The sequence below is a fragment of the Stegodyphus dumicola genome, chromosome 5, assembly GCF_044657685.1.
Source record: "Stegodyphus dumicola isolate Sdum_Otavi_A_Nest chromosome 5, ASM4465768v1".
Lineage (NCBI taxonomy): Eukaryota > Metazoa > Arthropoda > Arachnida > Araneae > Eresidae > Stegodyphus > Stegodyphus dumicola.
This window is the reverse complement of record NC_140772.1, coordinates 212997865-213015225: the sequence shown is the minus strand read 5'-3', so window position 1 is coordinate 213015225 and position 17361 is coordinate 212997865. Positions and strand designations below refer to the sequence as shown.

The window sequence follows — 17361 nt, the reverse complement described above, 5'->3', positions numbered from 1 at the left end:
TATGGTACGCTGAAATATCGCTTATAATTTCTCATTTGCGGGATTATTACATTTATGTGTCATTTTGCTTCTATTCCGATTAATTTTAATTCAAGTTAACCTTAAAATATTTCATTTATACCAGGGTTTCTTAAATTGTGGGTCGCGGGAACTGCTGCAGGGGGTCGCCAAAAATTTTAGCAGTTTTGATATTTCTTTAACCTATTATAATAATTTTACAATTACCAAATATTTTTACACAGTGTATCTGAAAATAGATAAAGATAAGACAATACAGACAAAGGAAAAAAAAAAAAAAAAAAAACGAAATCGTTTCGACGCATTCTTTTTATGATATAAACATTCATTTTCCTTGTTTTGCACATGACGCTGTCATTTCGTCTGTTACTTATTTAACAGTTTCACATTGTTCTATATTTTAAAATTAGAAATTAATGACCCTAAATCTGCAATAGTATATTACAGTACAAGTGAGAAAAATTAAGTTTCATTCAAGCGTGTGTCGGATGGGGTCCCACAAAATTTTCGTAAATATTATGGGGTCCTGTGGGTCGCGAAAAAATCTTAGCGATAAAAAGGGGTCGCGACTGAAAAATGTTTAAGAAACCCTGATTTTCACAATGCATATCTTCGATTGCATTTAGCTTTCTCCCTGACTCATGCCGTTTCATTTCACAGCTCAAGCAGTTTCTCCGAGTGTCCTTTCTTTTTTTTCGGGCGCATCTAAAAATTGCACACTGAAATATATGGGCAAGAAACGGAAGACATGAAGTATCTCAGATCGAACAGGAGCCCAAATTCGAATTGTGGATGTAAAGAAGGGTTACTTGGCGGGGTTAGAATTGATAATAGATTTTGTTTGATTTGGTTAATTAAAACCTTGAGGGGTATCTGTATATATAGATATGCCTTCGTGGAGAACATTCTAAGGGAAACTGGCCCATATACAGATGCCAGTTTGTATACACGAGGAAACGACTAAAGTACCCAATGCAGCCAGCCCGTTTGCACTGAACTTCCTGGTTCAGCGACTTTACTTCTCAGTCGTTGGTAACCTAGATTTTATTTGAGCGGATCGGTTTGATGATCGACGCGCTTCATTTTTGTGTAATATAATAAGCATGTTTTAAGTGAACTTTTGCTTGTCCTTTGCAAATGCTTGTCCCATTTGGAAAGCTTCAGTCTATATAAATTCTTCTAAAACTTGCAATCTCCCCTTTTAAAAAAAAAGGAGTTAGTATGGGAAGGCATTACCAGTTGACCTATGGTACATCGCTGGTGTCCCCCATACTTTTACCTGTACTTGTACCTGCTTGTCCTTTGCATTCTTTATGCTTTGCTCTAAAGCTAAGAATTAAACAGAACTTTACCTAAGCATATCTTTCTTTAGGAAAATTTAATTCTAAATCGATGTTAAATTCTTCATAGAAAAGTTTTATCCAAAATGATGTATAATCGTTCTCTTTTTGTATTAAATATCTTACAGTTTTGAGTTATGATTTAAAAAATATTTCGACTATTTTTATAATACAGCTACCGTTTCATACGGGTATAGGAGAGTGTGAGAAACTAAGTTTGTATAATAACAGCTTAGGAATTAAAATTTTATAACTAAAAGGCACATATCACATTGCAGAGGCATTACATTTTTTTGAAGCAGAATACGTGAAAAATGAGCAATGCCCTCGCCGGGACTCGAACCTGGACATATCGAATACGTGCCGAGTGTGCTACCGCTACACCACGAAGGCATGCTGGATAAGGAGGGAAAGAATACCTCTTATAACATCACTAAATTAAAATTTCGATTTTTCGTCTTTTTAAAGCTTACGAATAAGCGTCTTTTTAAAGGTACGTACCCTTGAAAAGCGTACGAATGATACTTTACTCTATATTTCAGTCCTGATAGAATGAAACGTATTTTTTTTTCTTATATAGTTTCACTTACCCTGGACACTTTAAATTCTGATATAGTCCAATGTAAGTACTGTGATTCATTGAGCAATATGACTTGAATATCACCATAGTAGACGGGCTGCATATCGAACGGCCAATAATGGTCGCACTTTTCGCGCCCTTTTTCTATGCACCTGGTAAGCATGACTATGGCACGACAGTTCTGTTCCCAAACCATGCGCCAGAAGTCGTCTCTGGTGCTGTGCAAGGGACCTTGAGTCACGATGAATTCTCGAGGTGAATTATAACCCTGAAAAGCAACAAATGCAAGGATTAGTGACAGCTGTTTAGCAATGAAAATTACACAAATCTGAAAGCATTCAGATTTTATATTACGCTTAAATGGGCGTTTTTTTAACATTTTATGTGTTATTTTTATTTATTAAATATCATATTCTTCGCACTTCAATCAAATAAACCTCGAATTAACAGCAATATCACAAAATATTTAAAAACATAAAATCTTCAGTATTTCCGTGTAGAGATATTAAGTTGTTTCGAAGCCGGAGAGATGACAGATGAGCAACGCCTTCGCCGGAAATCGAACCACGGACCTCCGGAATACGCGCCCAGCGTGCAGACCCCTACACCACGAAGGCATGCTAGGAAGTCGGGAGAAATATCTTATATACTCCCCCTTTTAAAGGGCGACTGGGGTTTTTAGGAGACCCAGTCACCAAATCCTGGGTGTGGAGAATCATAATCCATCACCCTTTTAGTTCGGGCGCACCTGGAAAGATATTAAGTATTTTTTTCGATGCAGGAGAGATGAAAAATGAGCAAAGTCTTGGCCGGGAATCGAAACATGTACCTCTGTAATAAGCGCCTAGAGTGCAGACCACCACACCATGAAGGCCTGCTAAGAAGGCGGGAGAAATACCTTATATCCGATAGACAGTCTCGCGCGCTGAAGAAAAAAATTGGTATTCTCTACAGTGTTGTGACTGCTCGCTTTGAAATCGTTCAGTTCAGCCCGCGTTCGGGTGGAGGATTACGCAATTCAAAATTTGATTTCTCTAGTACCGTCGGTTTTTCACAATGCAAATAACATACATACATTCATGCAGATTCTTGATTAATTAATTGCCTTACGTATAATACAGGGTGGTAATATTTGGTGGCAACAATTTAAAAAAGTGATACCCCGTTAATAGGGAACCGAGCGAAATACCGTTCGAGACTAATAGCCCTTCTGGGCTAATACTCCTTTGGGGTATAAATATAAATGCCAAGTTGAAGATATTGAAAGAAAATGTTTATGTGAGGTAAAAAATTTTTAAATATGAACTAGATTCTAATTATATTGGTTGACTGTATTCACTATGAATTGGGCTAGTTACTGGAATGTGCGGCAGAAAATATTTATATATTATAAAGCAAAAATCATATATGATGTGAAGTCTATTAGGAAGAAATTTTCTCTGAATGGATTTAGTCTAAAACTATAATGTTTTGCTAATTCTGAACAAAACATTTTATATTTGTATCATTTTTCGCCTACCTTTATTAAAAGCACAGACTCCATTTCGCTACAATAGAAAGCTACTTGTGTATAGGAATATTATTTTCAGTTAAAACCGGATTCAGTAATTTTAAAGAGAGATGAAATGTAGAAAATTTGTGGATTTCCTGTGTTTCATCTGTCTTTAAAATCATTGGATAATTGGAAGTCAGGTTTCAACTAGTATAAAAGGTGTATAATAAAGTTCACCGTTAACAGTTGAGCACTTTGAACTTCTCGGTTTTATTTACACGTGAATATACACTCATGTCCATAAATTAAGGATAATTCGGAGTCACTCGTAAATCGAACTCTAAAATAAATATGTCACCTGTAAAACCACTACACACATCTTCAAGAATCATATGCAAATTTCAGGAAGTAACCAGATGACACCGATGGTACGTCACAATGACGAGAGTGTAAGAGAGTGATATATAAGGAATACAGGCAAAGAAGTAAAATTGTTCGCAGGCGCTTTATAAGCATTTCAGTGCAATAACCGAATAGTTATGACACAAAGGACGCATTTGGATGATTTTTTACGTGGTAGAATTATCGGCCGTCTGGAATGTATGCGTACCCTACTGGAAGTATCAAACGAACTTGGAATTGCCCAGAGTGTCATCTCCAGGCTTTGGCAACGATTCCAAGATGATGGTAATGTGAGTAGACGTTACAGCACAGGTCGCCCCAGAGTTACAACGCCGAATGAGGACCGGCATTTGGCAGTTACTGCCAAAAGAAACAGGCGGAGCACAGCCTCAGACCTGTCTCGTCAGCTCTTTTCAGCCACTCGTACGACAATTTCAAGGCAGACCGTGTAAACACCGTGCTGTGTTAAAATGTATTTTTACTTCTTTCATGTAACTTTCAAAATAATACTTTCTTATTTTCTAACGTATTTCATTGTAACAACATAGCATGCATATTTCCTCCCCAAATTTGATGGAACACACCTCGGGTGGGAGGGATCCAAGAGTATCCTAATCTTCCTTCCCTACACCACCAATCTCCTCGAGAGGATTTTCGGTTCCCTAATATTTTAAGTGACCCCATGCCTCATAGACACTATGCACTTAAAAGCATCCGTTCCTTTCCTGGGATTAGTACCAGGGCCCCCCATATATCACAGGTTCGGAGTTGGTTCTCGGACATGTAATAAAACGGTGATGCAAAGCAATAAGGATCCAAAGTTACGACATTTTCACAGACGCTCAGGTATTGTCTCATAGGCTTAACTCCTCAAAAGTAAATCGGGATCACACTATGCTTTATCATAAAAAAACAAACAAATTCTAATACGACTCTTTTGTGAATTAGAGAATTTGGGAATTTCACCACAAGTCTAACTGCCTGTTACTTCCTGTCATTGGTTTCCGACCGCTTCTTTGAGGAAATTTTAGCATCGGCAACAAAACATTTAGCCTTTTATGAGACGGAAAATTTACATTTTGCATTGCTGAATAATCAGCATTTCGGTTAACAGCAACAGTAAATAAATTTCTAAATAATGAAAATAAATGGATTTTCAATAACAAGATATAATATATTTTATTATATACTAGCGGAAGTATGCCAGTTAAGTTAGATTGAGAGTAATGTATCTAACAACAGAGAAAACGATGCCGCTGTAATCCTTCTCTAATAACGATGCAAAAAATACGATTCATAATCATACATTTTTCAGACTGATGCGATATGGAACCCACATAAAAAATTTCGATAGAAAAATAAACTAATTCTCTCTCATTATATCAGCAACAATGGCACGCAGTTTTTAATGATTTTCGTCTTTCTAATCAAATGGTCGTTCCATCCAATATTTCACCTATGCTCAACTTTAGTCGATTAAATGTGGCAACAAAGGGATCATAACTGAGTAGAAATCAATAACGCGAACAACAGACATTCTTCTTTATGTATATAGATTTTGTAAAACTTACAAATTTTTGAAGAAAAAACTCTACGATTTGAAAGCAAGCAGTAGCAACACTTTTCGAAATAAAGCATCTTGATCTCCAACGCGCGAGTCTGTTGCCGCTCGGGAAAATGAGTGCGAAAATTAATGTTTTCGGAGTTTTTAATTAATATCTCGGCTGATTAAAGTCGTACGCTGTTGAAATGGCTTCCCACGAATTTTCGGAATCGCGAATAATGTATTTAATGTTTGGTGATGCTATTTTTATTTCACAGTAAAACTTCGAAATTTTTTATTAACAAACTACGATTTGAAAGCCAACAGTGGCAACAACTTTCGAAATAAAGCAGAGTTTCATTTCCAGCTTGGGAGACTGTTGCAACTCGAAAAAATCAGGGCGAAAATTTTTCTAAGTTCTTAATTAATATCTCTGATTTTAGCTCCTTTTTTTGAAAAAATGGACGTCGACCTTTTCCAGAACCCAGAAAAGAATTGTAGAAAGATTGGTGACGATAGTTCTAGTAGTGACTGAGTTTTTAGCGAACAAAGACAGAGACTTTCTTCTTTATATATCTAGATTATATATATAAATGTAATTTTACTACGCATTTTCAGCTCCTGAAGTCACACTAAATTAAGATTAACAAAATGACAAATATGTTAATACAGATAAGAATCGCCAGAAAAATATTCAGAAGCTTGTTAACAGGAGAATGAATGAAATAAGTAGTTTACACATTACCTCTAAAAGGAGAAACACATTACCTCTAAAAGAAGAAACACATTACCTCTAAAAGGAGATAAAAATCAATAAAAATGACTATCAAGAACTGCAACTATCACTGTTTTCACATACGTACCGGAATGTAGTTGGCATTGATGTAATCCGTACCCTCCTCATCGTCTGTGGGCATGAGTTTGATTCTAGAATGATCGTAAGGCAGAATATTGGTGAAACGATTCTTTGGCCGGTTCACAGGAAGGTCAGCAGCATTGCACGGTTTCTCTCGACCAACATGTTTCAGCAATTCGAATTCTTCCGAGAACCTAAAGTCGGAATCGGCAGACATAATTCTGTAGTGTTCGCCGAAATCTTTGAGCTTGATTGGCCGGCTGCAAAACAGAAAGAATATTTTGTCAGACTATCTGGATTCTTAAGTAGAGAATGAAAACTAAGAAAAGTTTTTTTAACCTTTATATATCGTATATTACATTTAGGCGATAACATATTGAACTGACAAGTATAAAAAGGTAATCCATTAACAAGACTTTGTATTTTTCCAATATCCATGAATATTGCTGTCATCATGTTAATTTACATGAAACATATTTAAAATGAAAACATGCCTTCCATATTTGCTGTTAGCATTATGCCTAAAAATTATAATTACATTTCTGGGGTGATCTTCATCGTTTACGTCCAGACAGATCGACACGAGTAAAGGAAGGAGCGCTGGTAACAATAATGACTAATCAATCGAACACCAGAAGGCCGGATATACATTATCCGGAAATCCCCGTGACTCTAAAACATTCGAGAAATGAAGCGAAAAATTGTAAATTACACAAGTAAGTTCCTTCCGAACTTCCTGATACTACAACAAACTTCTATTCTTTGTAGGTCACAAGGACCTTTTCCTTGTTGGTAGAGCATATGGTTTGTTTAGAAGCGTCATAAACGAAGAATAGAATAGAAATGTCGAATACTAAAAGAAAGAAAAGCTCTTTTGCATAGAATTTCACAAATTTCCGGGTATTTTCTTTTGCCGTAATTATTTGCAAGCATTTGATAAGTAAAATCTTTGAAGTTCTCGGAATAACAGAAATACTAAGGCTGTTTGTCTATTTTTTGGTCGACTTTGCTTTGCTATATAAAAAATTACCTGCTTGGAATTTTTTTAACTGCAGCTATATTTCTGAAAATGTAAATTATCGTCTGGTGCTTGACAATTTTGTTTTTAAGCAAAATGGAGTTTTGAAGAAGCAAGGGACGGAAAGCTAAAGAAGGCTCTTTCTGATGAAAATTATTCGTGGTTAGGTATTAAAAAATTCTGTGAAAGCCAAGTGTTTTCGGTGTCTAAAGCAACAATAGATAATATTATCAACAAGAAAGCAAAAAAAGTCAAAATTCGGTTTCAAGGAGAAAAGTTGTTCAACATATCCAAGATCAAAAAGGAGTGTTTCGAATGTTGCAAAGGTAAGAACTTGAATGTTAAAAGACAATCCCCATACAAGTCGAAGCACAGTTGCATAATCATTAAACACTCAGTGTCAACTGGAAACAAACTGATTAACCGGTTAACTGTGGCGCTCTCGTTTAAGAGTGCGCAGCACCGTTTTGTATCGCCAGAATCAAGTCATGACAAGTAATTCGTCAATCACAGAGTAAGTTGCGCTGGTAAGATATTGGATGAAAAAGATGGGTTTATTTTATAAAATTGAAAATTTTATTACTAATATTATACATATAAAAGTAAGAATTTAAATTCCTGCTGTAGAGTGATATTCAGCGAAACAGGGTACTATACACAATGGGATTTTGCAAATCGAACACCAGTAACGCGATTCCGTCCTGATCTTACGTTTGTAGCAATGCGAACACCTTCGCGTAGGGTTTTTTTTACCCGATGTTCAGGGTATATAATCTGGAACATGATTCCAGCCTGATTGGTTTATATTAGGTCTAAATGGCCGAATTTGTGTCGATTTATTTCTTTCAATTGGATACGTAGCAAAAGTGTCTTCAATAAATTTGAGAAAAAAGGTGATACGCAATAATGTTCCATTATTTTTTTTATATAATATGAATGCATTGACACATAATGTCTAAGAAATGGAGAAATATCTTTTTCTAGTACTTTTTGAGTCGTTTTCTTGCTGTGGAGTACGCTATGATAATTCCATCGCTCATATCTACTCGACCCATTTTTTTATTATAATCAATCACTAGCTCCGGTTTCTTTGTCATTATTTTTCTTTTCTCTGTTTCTATTACATTGCTTTATACGCGCGTTGCTTATATTGCTTTATACGCATGTACTCGTCAATACACAAAATCGTGCCGCTTCTCCATGATGAGTACACTCGTCAATCACAAAGTCGCCAAGATTCGAATAGCAGTAGAACTGCACGCTGCGTAGTAATCAGCATGCCGCAATACCAACGGATTGGAGCAAAATCACAATGGCATTATATTAGAATCGGCCATTTAAACAATGGCTTACTTTTCTCATAATTAATTGATGATAGTTTTAACTATTATTATCGAAAAGTAATTTCGTTTATTCCCAACAGAGGGCTTAATTGTACTTTTTCACAGCCAACTTCCCACTTAAGCCACATAATCCTTATATAGTTTGACAGCTGATACAGCAAGGCTTGTTTGTGAAAATGTTCGATTGATTCTACGCAGTAATTTTTGGTTGGTGCCCTTTCAAATATGGAAAATGAAAAAGCAGCATTTTGGGCATATTTTACTTTTTTACCATCGAAAAGGTTGGAATGCTGTTCAAGCAAGAAACAAAATATCCGATGCATATGAAGAAGACGCATTGACAGAACGCCAGCTGCAATTTTGATCTTGGAGTGCACCATTTTCTTGAAGGCTGAAGCTGATGAAGACACAATAAAGGCATTAATTGATGGCATACCAGCGAATAACAACTCAGGAGATCGCTGAGAGAATACATTTATCGAATTCCACCGTTCATGGTCATTTGAAACGCCTAGGTTTAATCTCAAAACTCGACATATGGGTTCCTCGTGTTCTTAAGCTCTCCATCAGCTTTTCATCTTCAAGATCAAAATTGCCGGATCGAAATTTTGCAAACAAGTTTGGGCACTGGCTTTCTGTCAATACGTCTTCTCCATACACATCGGATAGTTTTTTTTCTTGTTTGAACAGCATATTTACCTTTTAGATAGTAAAAAAGCAAAATATGCCGAAAATGATACTTTTTACTTTCCATATTTGAAAGCGCACCAACCAAAAACTACTGCATAGAATCAATCGAACATTTTCACAAACAAACCTTGCTGTATCAGCTGTCAAAATATATAATGACTATACGGCTTAAGTGTGAAGTTGGCTGTGAAACAAACCACAATTAAGCTCCCTGTTGGGAAAATTGTCCCGAAATTACTTTCTGAACAATCTAATAGATAATTTTAAACGAAACTACAATTTGAGCGGGTAAGAAGTTTTTTTCAGACTAAGCACTCTGAAATAAAATATCCTTGGCTAATTTACCCTAAAAGCAGATTTAGAATAAAAGTCAGCGTGCTGTTATCAATCAGATATACGCTTCTTATTATTATTTTTTTTTTATCTCGGAATCAAAAAGAGTGGATGGTTAATAAACATTAACAAGCCAATTTTCTTCAATCCCTATAACATAAAAAATATATAATATAAAAATATTTCTTAATATTTTCTACTGACAGAAGCAAGATATGTTTAATTTTATAAAGTTATAAAACACTTTTATTATCTTACCTAGTAATAACCTCACTTTCTGAAACAGACATGGCATCAGCTTTGGCATGCTTGGCTTTTTTAGCGAAGGGGGCCAGCCGCCTTCTTCTCCAGAGGAGAGCCACTCCCACAATAAGAACTACCAGTAACAGAGGAACAAGAATACCCGTCAGCAACGTTCGATTGTCAGCATCTGTAAAAGGCGAAGTGAAAAATGTACTGCAAAAAAAGTCCGGAAAAAGAAATTTAAACAGTAGCATTACCTGCAAGTGTTTGGATTAGAAGTTCGTTAAGGTTCTTCTATATATTTTCTTATCTACTGAATGGCTCAAATTTAGTTGTTATCTCTTCTCTATCATAAAATAACGGTGTGCGGTTGCAGTTCAACTGATGACAGCGTTTGTTGTTTTACTCAGTGACATTGTTTGCGTTCTCATCTATATCGTTTAGGTGACTACTTTCGGCAAGGTAAACAAATTGAGTTTAAAAATTCAAAGAAATTTCTATATTCAGTAGATCTACGAGAAATAAAAAAATCCTCTAAATACCTCAACATATTAAAGAAAAAAAATCTGAAAGTGTTCACATTTTATATTAGTCCGAAAGGAACTTTTTTTTAACGTTATGTGCGTTACCTTTATTTACTAAATATCATGTTCTTCACGCTTAAAGCATACAATTCAATTCAACAGCAGTCACAAAATAATTAAAAAAGAGCATATCTTTAGAATTTCCTATACAAAATTGGACGGCTCTAGGTACCGTTGTTTTATCACAATGAGAGAAACATAGATACATTTAAGCAGATTCTTCATTATTCAATTTTTTTAAATATAACACAGGGCGATAACATTTGATGGCAACAATCTGAAAAGTTAAAAGCTGTTTATAGTGAAACGTCACAAAATGCCAAAAGGAAATTGGCATTTCTGAGCCAACGCCCTTTGGGCTAAAACTGATGAGAACATTACGGATTAAATGTAAATTATATAATCAAAAAGGTAATGAAATTAGTTGATAATCTGTGAAAAGAAACTGTGTTCAGAATGGAAATTTCTCTGATATTCTATATGTCTCGTGGCAAATGTTCACACATTTCCTGGAATTTATTGAAGGGAATATGTTACAGTCCGGAACTCATTAAAGGTTAACAGGAAGGAGAAAAAAGGGAAAAGTAGGGAGAAAAAAGGGAAAAGTAGGGAGAAAAAAGGGAAAAAAGGGAAAAGTAGGGAGAAAACCCATTAAAAAGTCCTTCCTATCAGAAATATAAACATTCTGACATCAGTTCTCCTAATGTCGATTGAGAAAAATTGAAACATTTTGAGGAAGTAATGGCATGCGTAAGTGTTGCCAGAATGTCAACAGCTGAGGAGGTTGTGAGTCGTTATAGTAATAACGACAAGTCAAAAATAATGATTTTAATGATTTGTAATGGTGCATTTTCTTAAGAACGGATAAGCTATAAGAAAAAAGAGGCTGATTACAAAGTAAAATATTTCTGTGTATCATATATATATATATATATATATATATTAAGTATATCCTTTCAAATAATGTTTATTTTCTATCAGGGAGAATCAGACAAATATGACCAGAAGAAGTCTAGCCATGATCTTCCTTCCCTAACAAGTACAATAATCCAACATTTAAAAAAAAAAACCTAGATGACACAAATGAATTAAATGAACTGGTTTCAAAAACAGTTCCAACTAATTAAAAAGGAAATAGGGATGAAATAGCTAAAATTTTAATTTTTAGATCTTATCACGTAAAAGTACTAAATGAGTGCTGATTGGAATTCATAACTTCTAAAAAAGTTCGGTATAATATAAAAGAATCAGGTTCACTTCTAAATAGATTGACAGACTTCTTAAACGTAATAGTTGTAACGTTTTAAAAAAATTCTAATACTCTATGAAATAAATTACATCAAATAGTAACTTAGCATTACTTTTTTTTCCTCGCGAATTCAAAATCAAGCCCTATGAAATACAACTGACAGGCAGTTGTGGGAAATCCATACGCTGGCTCATATTGCTCTGCACGGCATGCAGCGTATTCATAATAAAGGGTGTTTACAAAGTCCCGGACCCATTTTGATGTTTAATAACTCGTAAAATAATAAAGATAGATCAAAATTAATAACATAAATGGTTAGATAGACTCAAAAAGTTTGACCCTTGTCAATGAACTTCCACGTGTGCCCCCTTCGTCGCACGGAGAATATGAAGTCGATATTCAACTTCACGCCAGGTACCGGGAAGCACATCGGCATCCACAGAGGCTATTGCGGTTCTAATTCTGGCTTTTAGGTCATCCATGTTCGACACTCTCCTCCTGTAAACGTTGTCCTTTGCAAATCCCCAAAGGAAAAAGTCCAGCGGCGTTCTATCAGGTGATCTGGGTGGCCAAGGAATTGGACCTCCTCGCCCGATCCATCTTCCTATAAAATGGTCATTCAAAGAACTACGAACAATGGTACCCCAATGAGATGGTGCACCATCTTGTTGAAAAAAGACATGTGGCTGAAGCTCTTCTAGTTGTGGAAATACGATGTTTTTCAACATGTCTAAGTATACGACTCGTGAGACCGTCTTTTCTGTAAAAAAGAAAGGCCCAATGACTCGGTCGTGCATTAGTCCACACCACACATTAACCTTTGGGGAATCACTTTGTACCTCACGGTATTTATGGGGGTCATATCAAAAGTTAACATAACATTGCAATAGTTGCCAAAAACAAAAGAGAGAAAAATGCAATTAATAAGCAGACGATATTTAGAAAAATACAGATATTTAGAGTGGAAAATGAAATTATCTGAAATTAACCACACGCGCAGAGGATATTTACAAAAGTAAAGATATTCAAACCAGAAAAGGAAATTATATAAGTTATTCCATCAATAAATGCCATAAGTTTGTTTAAATCTTCATTATTTTATGAGTTATTAAATATCAAAATGGGTCCGGGACTTTATAAACACCCTGTATTTTGTATTGCGATTATACTGCAATAATAAAATGCTATGGTTAGATTCCACTAGTACTACATACGATTCTAATTCTACTGCTGGATTTATATTCAGATGGTGAATTTTGAAATAATTTCAGCGTTGTTAGGGATTGTAGTTAGGTAGGTATGGCGCGGTCCACCCTCCTAGCAAGCCCAAGCTCGTCTTATGGCTTGTCTAGAGCAGCCACGAAGGAAAACCATATAGGACAACACAACATAAATAGTCTCCAGCAGCAGCCATATTGGATGTTCTTTGTTACTGTTCTATTCCAATTGTGACAAGACTCTTATTAATTTTTTCGATGATCTCTTTTGCTATGTTTTTTTGCTTCATTTTGATTATTAACCAGATCTTTAAAGTCCTTCTTGCTGCTCCTAAGGTCTTTTGTTAATTCACACTCTTCCACGTAGTGCCTGCTATTTTCTAGCTTTCCGCATAGTAAACAGTTTTCTTGAATTTTCAATCCATTTACGTATGCCGAGAATCTTCAATCCATTTAAGTATGCCGAGAATCTACCGTGACCTGAAACGATCTGACAAAGGTCTTTATCGGTTATGGTTTCCATTTTTTTTTTTTTTTTTTTTGGAGATTTCAGTGATTTCCAAGTAGTCCTTTCTATGATCTGAATCTTAGGAATTGTAGGTTTATATATTTTTATTAATGCAAAATGGTTCTTGCATCAATAAAAACTGTAGGTGTTGTTAGAGTATATATAGCTTATCCAGGCTGATGCGGATTTTGTATTTTGAAGAATAATTTTTACGAATTTCATTGGACCTATTTATAAGTATTATGTCGCCAATTTATACGATATATACTGTTTAGTTACCTTTGTAACCTGTTTGTCTTTGAAATTTGTAGACTTCTTTGTAGATTGGAAATTTAATAGTTCTATCCGAAAGTTTCAGATTGAATCTGTGACCATGCATTTTGCTACAAATCAATGTAAGAAGATAGATTCCCATTATATTCTGAAATAAATTTAATGTTTATCTTCGCAATACAAGCCTCAAAATAGACTTATATTTTTGTGTTGTATCTTTCAGCGACGATTTCGTTGCTATGATATACTCTGATATTCAAAACTCGGCAATTGTTACAGCTTGAAGGTTTAAAACAAGTACGAAATCCTTTCAGAGATCGTTCGGATACAAATCAATTAATTTTATCTTAATTGTTTTCTGAAAATTCGCAGCATAATATAGGTAATAAGGCTGTTCGTACATTTTTTAGACGATTAAGTAGAGTTGGAACCCCAAAATCTTCAAAAAATTGTGATTTCGGATTTTGCATTTTCAAATTCTCTACACTTTTATCTTTCTAAAAATACCATTCTTTAATCTCTATGAAAATTAGAACTGTAAAAAAATCTAGTTTTAATTTGTCATTTACTGCTTTGATCAATGAGGATTTTTACTTAAAAACGCGTTTTTCTCCAAACGTGATTTTTTTATACTCGATGTACCTTTTCTCAGGAACTACTGCTCACAGGTATCTAAACTTTTTATGGCTTATTTATTAGGTTCCCTAATATTTACTGAAATAAGCTTTTTGTAATAAACTTAGAAAAAATTAAAAATTTTTTTTGTGTGTGTGTGAGAAAAGTGCTAAATTTTACTATGCCTAACAAAATATCTTATAATTTACTCTAAAATTCAAAATGTTTCAAAAGCTCATTTCAGTATAATCAGATAAGTATACTTTAATTACAGAAAAAATTTCAAGCTTGTATATACAGCAGATTTTGAGAAAAGGTACATCGAAAATGGTCAATTTAACATTGTCGGTATAGGGGTTTCTGATACCCCTTAACATTGTAATTACAAAAATATTTTACCCATAATTTTTATGGTCTAAATGTTTTGATTGATTTTTTACTATCTTTATACACAGTAAATTTCCAATACAATAAAGCCTTTTATATTGGAAGAGATATTTTATCCCATTGCTCTCGACAGCTCTCCAAAGTCTAAGAACGTTGTAGGTCGACGTTTGGACAACCCCCTTTATAAAATTCCAGAAACTCAAAAATACATTGGTGATAGTAGATCAAGAGATTTAGTAGGGATATGAGTGGAGGGTGTGATTTTGACACCCGTTTCTTTTTCCATTTTTTCCCAGTAAATTAATCGTAGATTTTGACTTGTCGCTGTCTTGATGTAGTTCTACTGATTGACAATATTATGTGTAAAGAGAAGGTATTTCATATTTGAAAATTGAGTATAAAATGGGTTTTTGATAATATTTGGAGTTCATCTTAACCTTTTTCTCTCTCTTTATTTTTAATTTGCAGTTATAAAACCAGCAACAATCATAAATCTCTTAGAAAAACGTTCTTTAGATTCTTTGAACCGTGTTTTAAGATTTTTTTCCTTCTTTGATGATAATAAATGAATTTCTTTTTATTGCAAGCATTTAAGTACGCTTAAAACTGTTCTCTTGTGACAATACTTTTCCATTTTTGTCCGAAGGAATGTTTCTCTAAAGAATTCTGCAGCGCTTTCTACGTTCGGCGATACGTCGAGGAGAATAACGAACGACGCACATTATGTTTTTTGCCCTTTTAAGATTCAAATCAGCTTTCATCAATTTGTTTATGGTTGGCAATGAGTATTTTAACGATTTTGCAACTCTCCTTTGACTTGGCGGATTTTCTTTTAACATTAAAGATCTTACTTTTGTTCATTCCGTTTTTTCCTTTGATACATATCTTTAGCAATCTTTTCACTTGAAGGTAAAACGTTTACGTTTTTTAATTTCTTGTTGACAATATTACATATCTTAGTTTTAGATATCGAAAAACTATAGCTTTCACAGAGATTTTGATAACAAAATACAAATAATTTTCTTTGGAAAGAGCAGAACCATAGCCTTCCATCTGCTGCTTCTTTAAAAGCGCCATTTTGCATAAAACAAAACTGTCAAGTAGCAGATGATACTTTATACTTTCAAAAATATAGCTGCAGTTAAAAAAAATTCCAAGCAGAAGATTTTTCCTTTACAGCAAAGCCAAATCGTCTAAAAGATATGCAAACAGCCTCTGTAGTTGAGAGGAAATGTTAAATTCTACTGAAGTGGTTGCTTGATGGAATACATATTTTAAGCGTTCTTTGATTAGATATTTAATGAAGAATTCATCACTTGAAGCTCCAGAGGCAGAAATGTTTTCATGTTTTACAGCTCTGTCCCCTTACTATTCATAAACTTCCAATTTTTTTTTTATTAGTTACTCGTTTAGTTTAAGTTCCTGTCTGTCCCATTAGTGTAACGTCTTAAAAAAAGGTTTAGTTTCTTTGTTTCTATTTTAAATTGTAGAGACATTAGGTATTTTTGGAAGCAGGCAAGATTAAAAATTAGCAACGCCTTCGCAGAGAATCGAAACGAGGACCTCTCAATTACGCGCTGAGTATGCTGACCACTACACGATAGGCTGGCTGCATGGCCGTTTTCGTGGTTTTCCCCATGTGTCGTAGAGACATGTTATTTCGAAGCAGGAGAGATGGAAATTGAGCAATGCCCTCGCCTGGAATCGAACCACGGACCTCTGGAATAACGGCCCAGCGTGCAGAACCACTACACCACGAAGACACACTAGGAATACTTTATATTCTCCCCCTTTTAAAGGGCGACTGTGGTATTTAAGGGACCCAATCGCCAAATCCCGGATGAGGAGAATCATTATCCAACACCCTTTTAGTTCGGGTGCCACTGTAGAGTCATTAGGATAATTTTTCGAAGCAGAAGAGATGAAAAATATGCAACGTCTTCGCCGGGAATCGAACCAAGAACCTCTGAAATAAGTGCCCAGTGTGCAGATCACCACACCACGAAGGTATGCGAAGAAGACATGAGAAATACCTTATAAAATGAATAATACAGGTTGAGTTTATATTGAATATGAAACGTAAGAATGTAAGTGTAATGTTAGACTATGGAGATTTCAGAAGTTTACTGAATTATTCTAGTTAGTGTTTTTATTATCCTGTTTGTTTCAAACTCTTGTTAAATACATTTGTAATGTCTAATCTTGTATACACAATATTATCAGTTACGTTGGCTTTTAAATCGCTTAATAAGTAAATTTTATTTTGTTTTCCTCAACTCCTGTTGAATAAATTTTTAATGAATAATCTCTTACATATTATCAATTACGTTGGCTTTCAAATCGATTCGTAAGCAAAATTATCCCCTCCCTTTTTCTGTCAGAGTAGCAAAATAGACGTCAATAGATAAAGTATAAAGAATGATAAAAGCCGTTGAAATTATTATTAGGGTTGAGACATTCAACGTTCTACGAATACTGCAAAACATCCGTGATTAGCAAATTTGAATCTTCGCCCTTATCCGGTTATTCAAATATTTTGAATTCTAATCTAAAAACATTTAAACGTTTTAATTTAAACCTTCGGAGATAATAGATTTACTATGTCAAGCAAAAGGGTGCATTAAGTAATGAACGTTAATGCTGCAGTTTCATCGAATCTGGATTATCAAT

The 17361-nt window shown here is 34.7% G+C and overlaps 1 protein-coding gene and 1 non-coding gene across 4 annotated transcripts in view; both read right to left on the bottom strand.

Annotated features, from left to right (window-relative positions):
* The window catches only part of LOC118184641 (tyrosine-protein phosphatase 10D-like), a 222332-nt gene that overhangs the window by 22424 nt on the left and 182547 nt on the right, over positions 1–17361 (bottom strand). For all 3 annotated transcript variants that reach the window (XR_004757464.2, XR_004757465.2, XM_035354344.2), the window contains exons 20-22: positions 9874–10045; positions 6239–6491; positions 1949–2206 (exon numbers count right to left, since the gene is read on the bottom strand). Coding sequence is in view for 1 of the 3 variants with exons in the window: in XM_035354344.2 (XP_035210235.1) it covers positions 1949–2206; positions 6239–6491; positions 9874–10045 (683 nt within the window). In the remaining 2 variants the exon portion in view is untranslated. The remainder of the gene's footprint in view (positions 1–1948; positions 2207–6238; positions 6492–9873; positions 10046–17361) is intronic.
* On the bottom strand, positions 16381–16454 carry TRNAN-GUU (transfer RNA asparagine (anticodon GUU)). The gene has a single exon. It is a non-coding gene; the product is annotated as a tRNA-Asn (tRNA).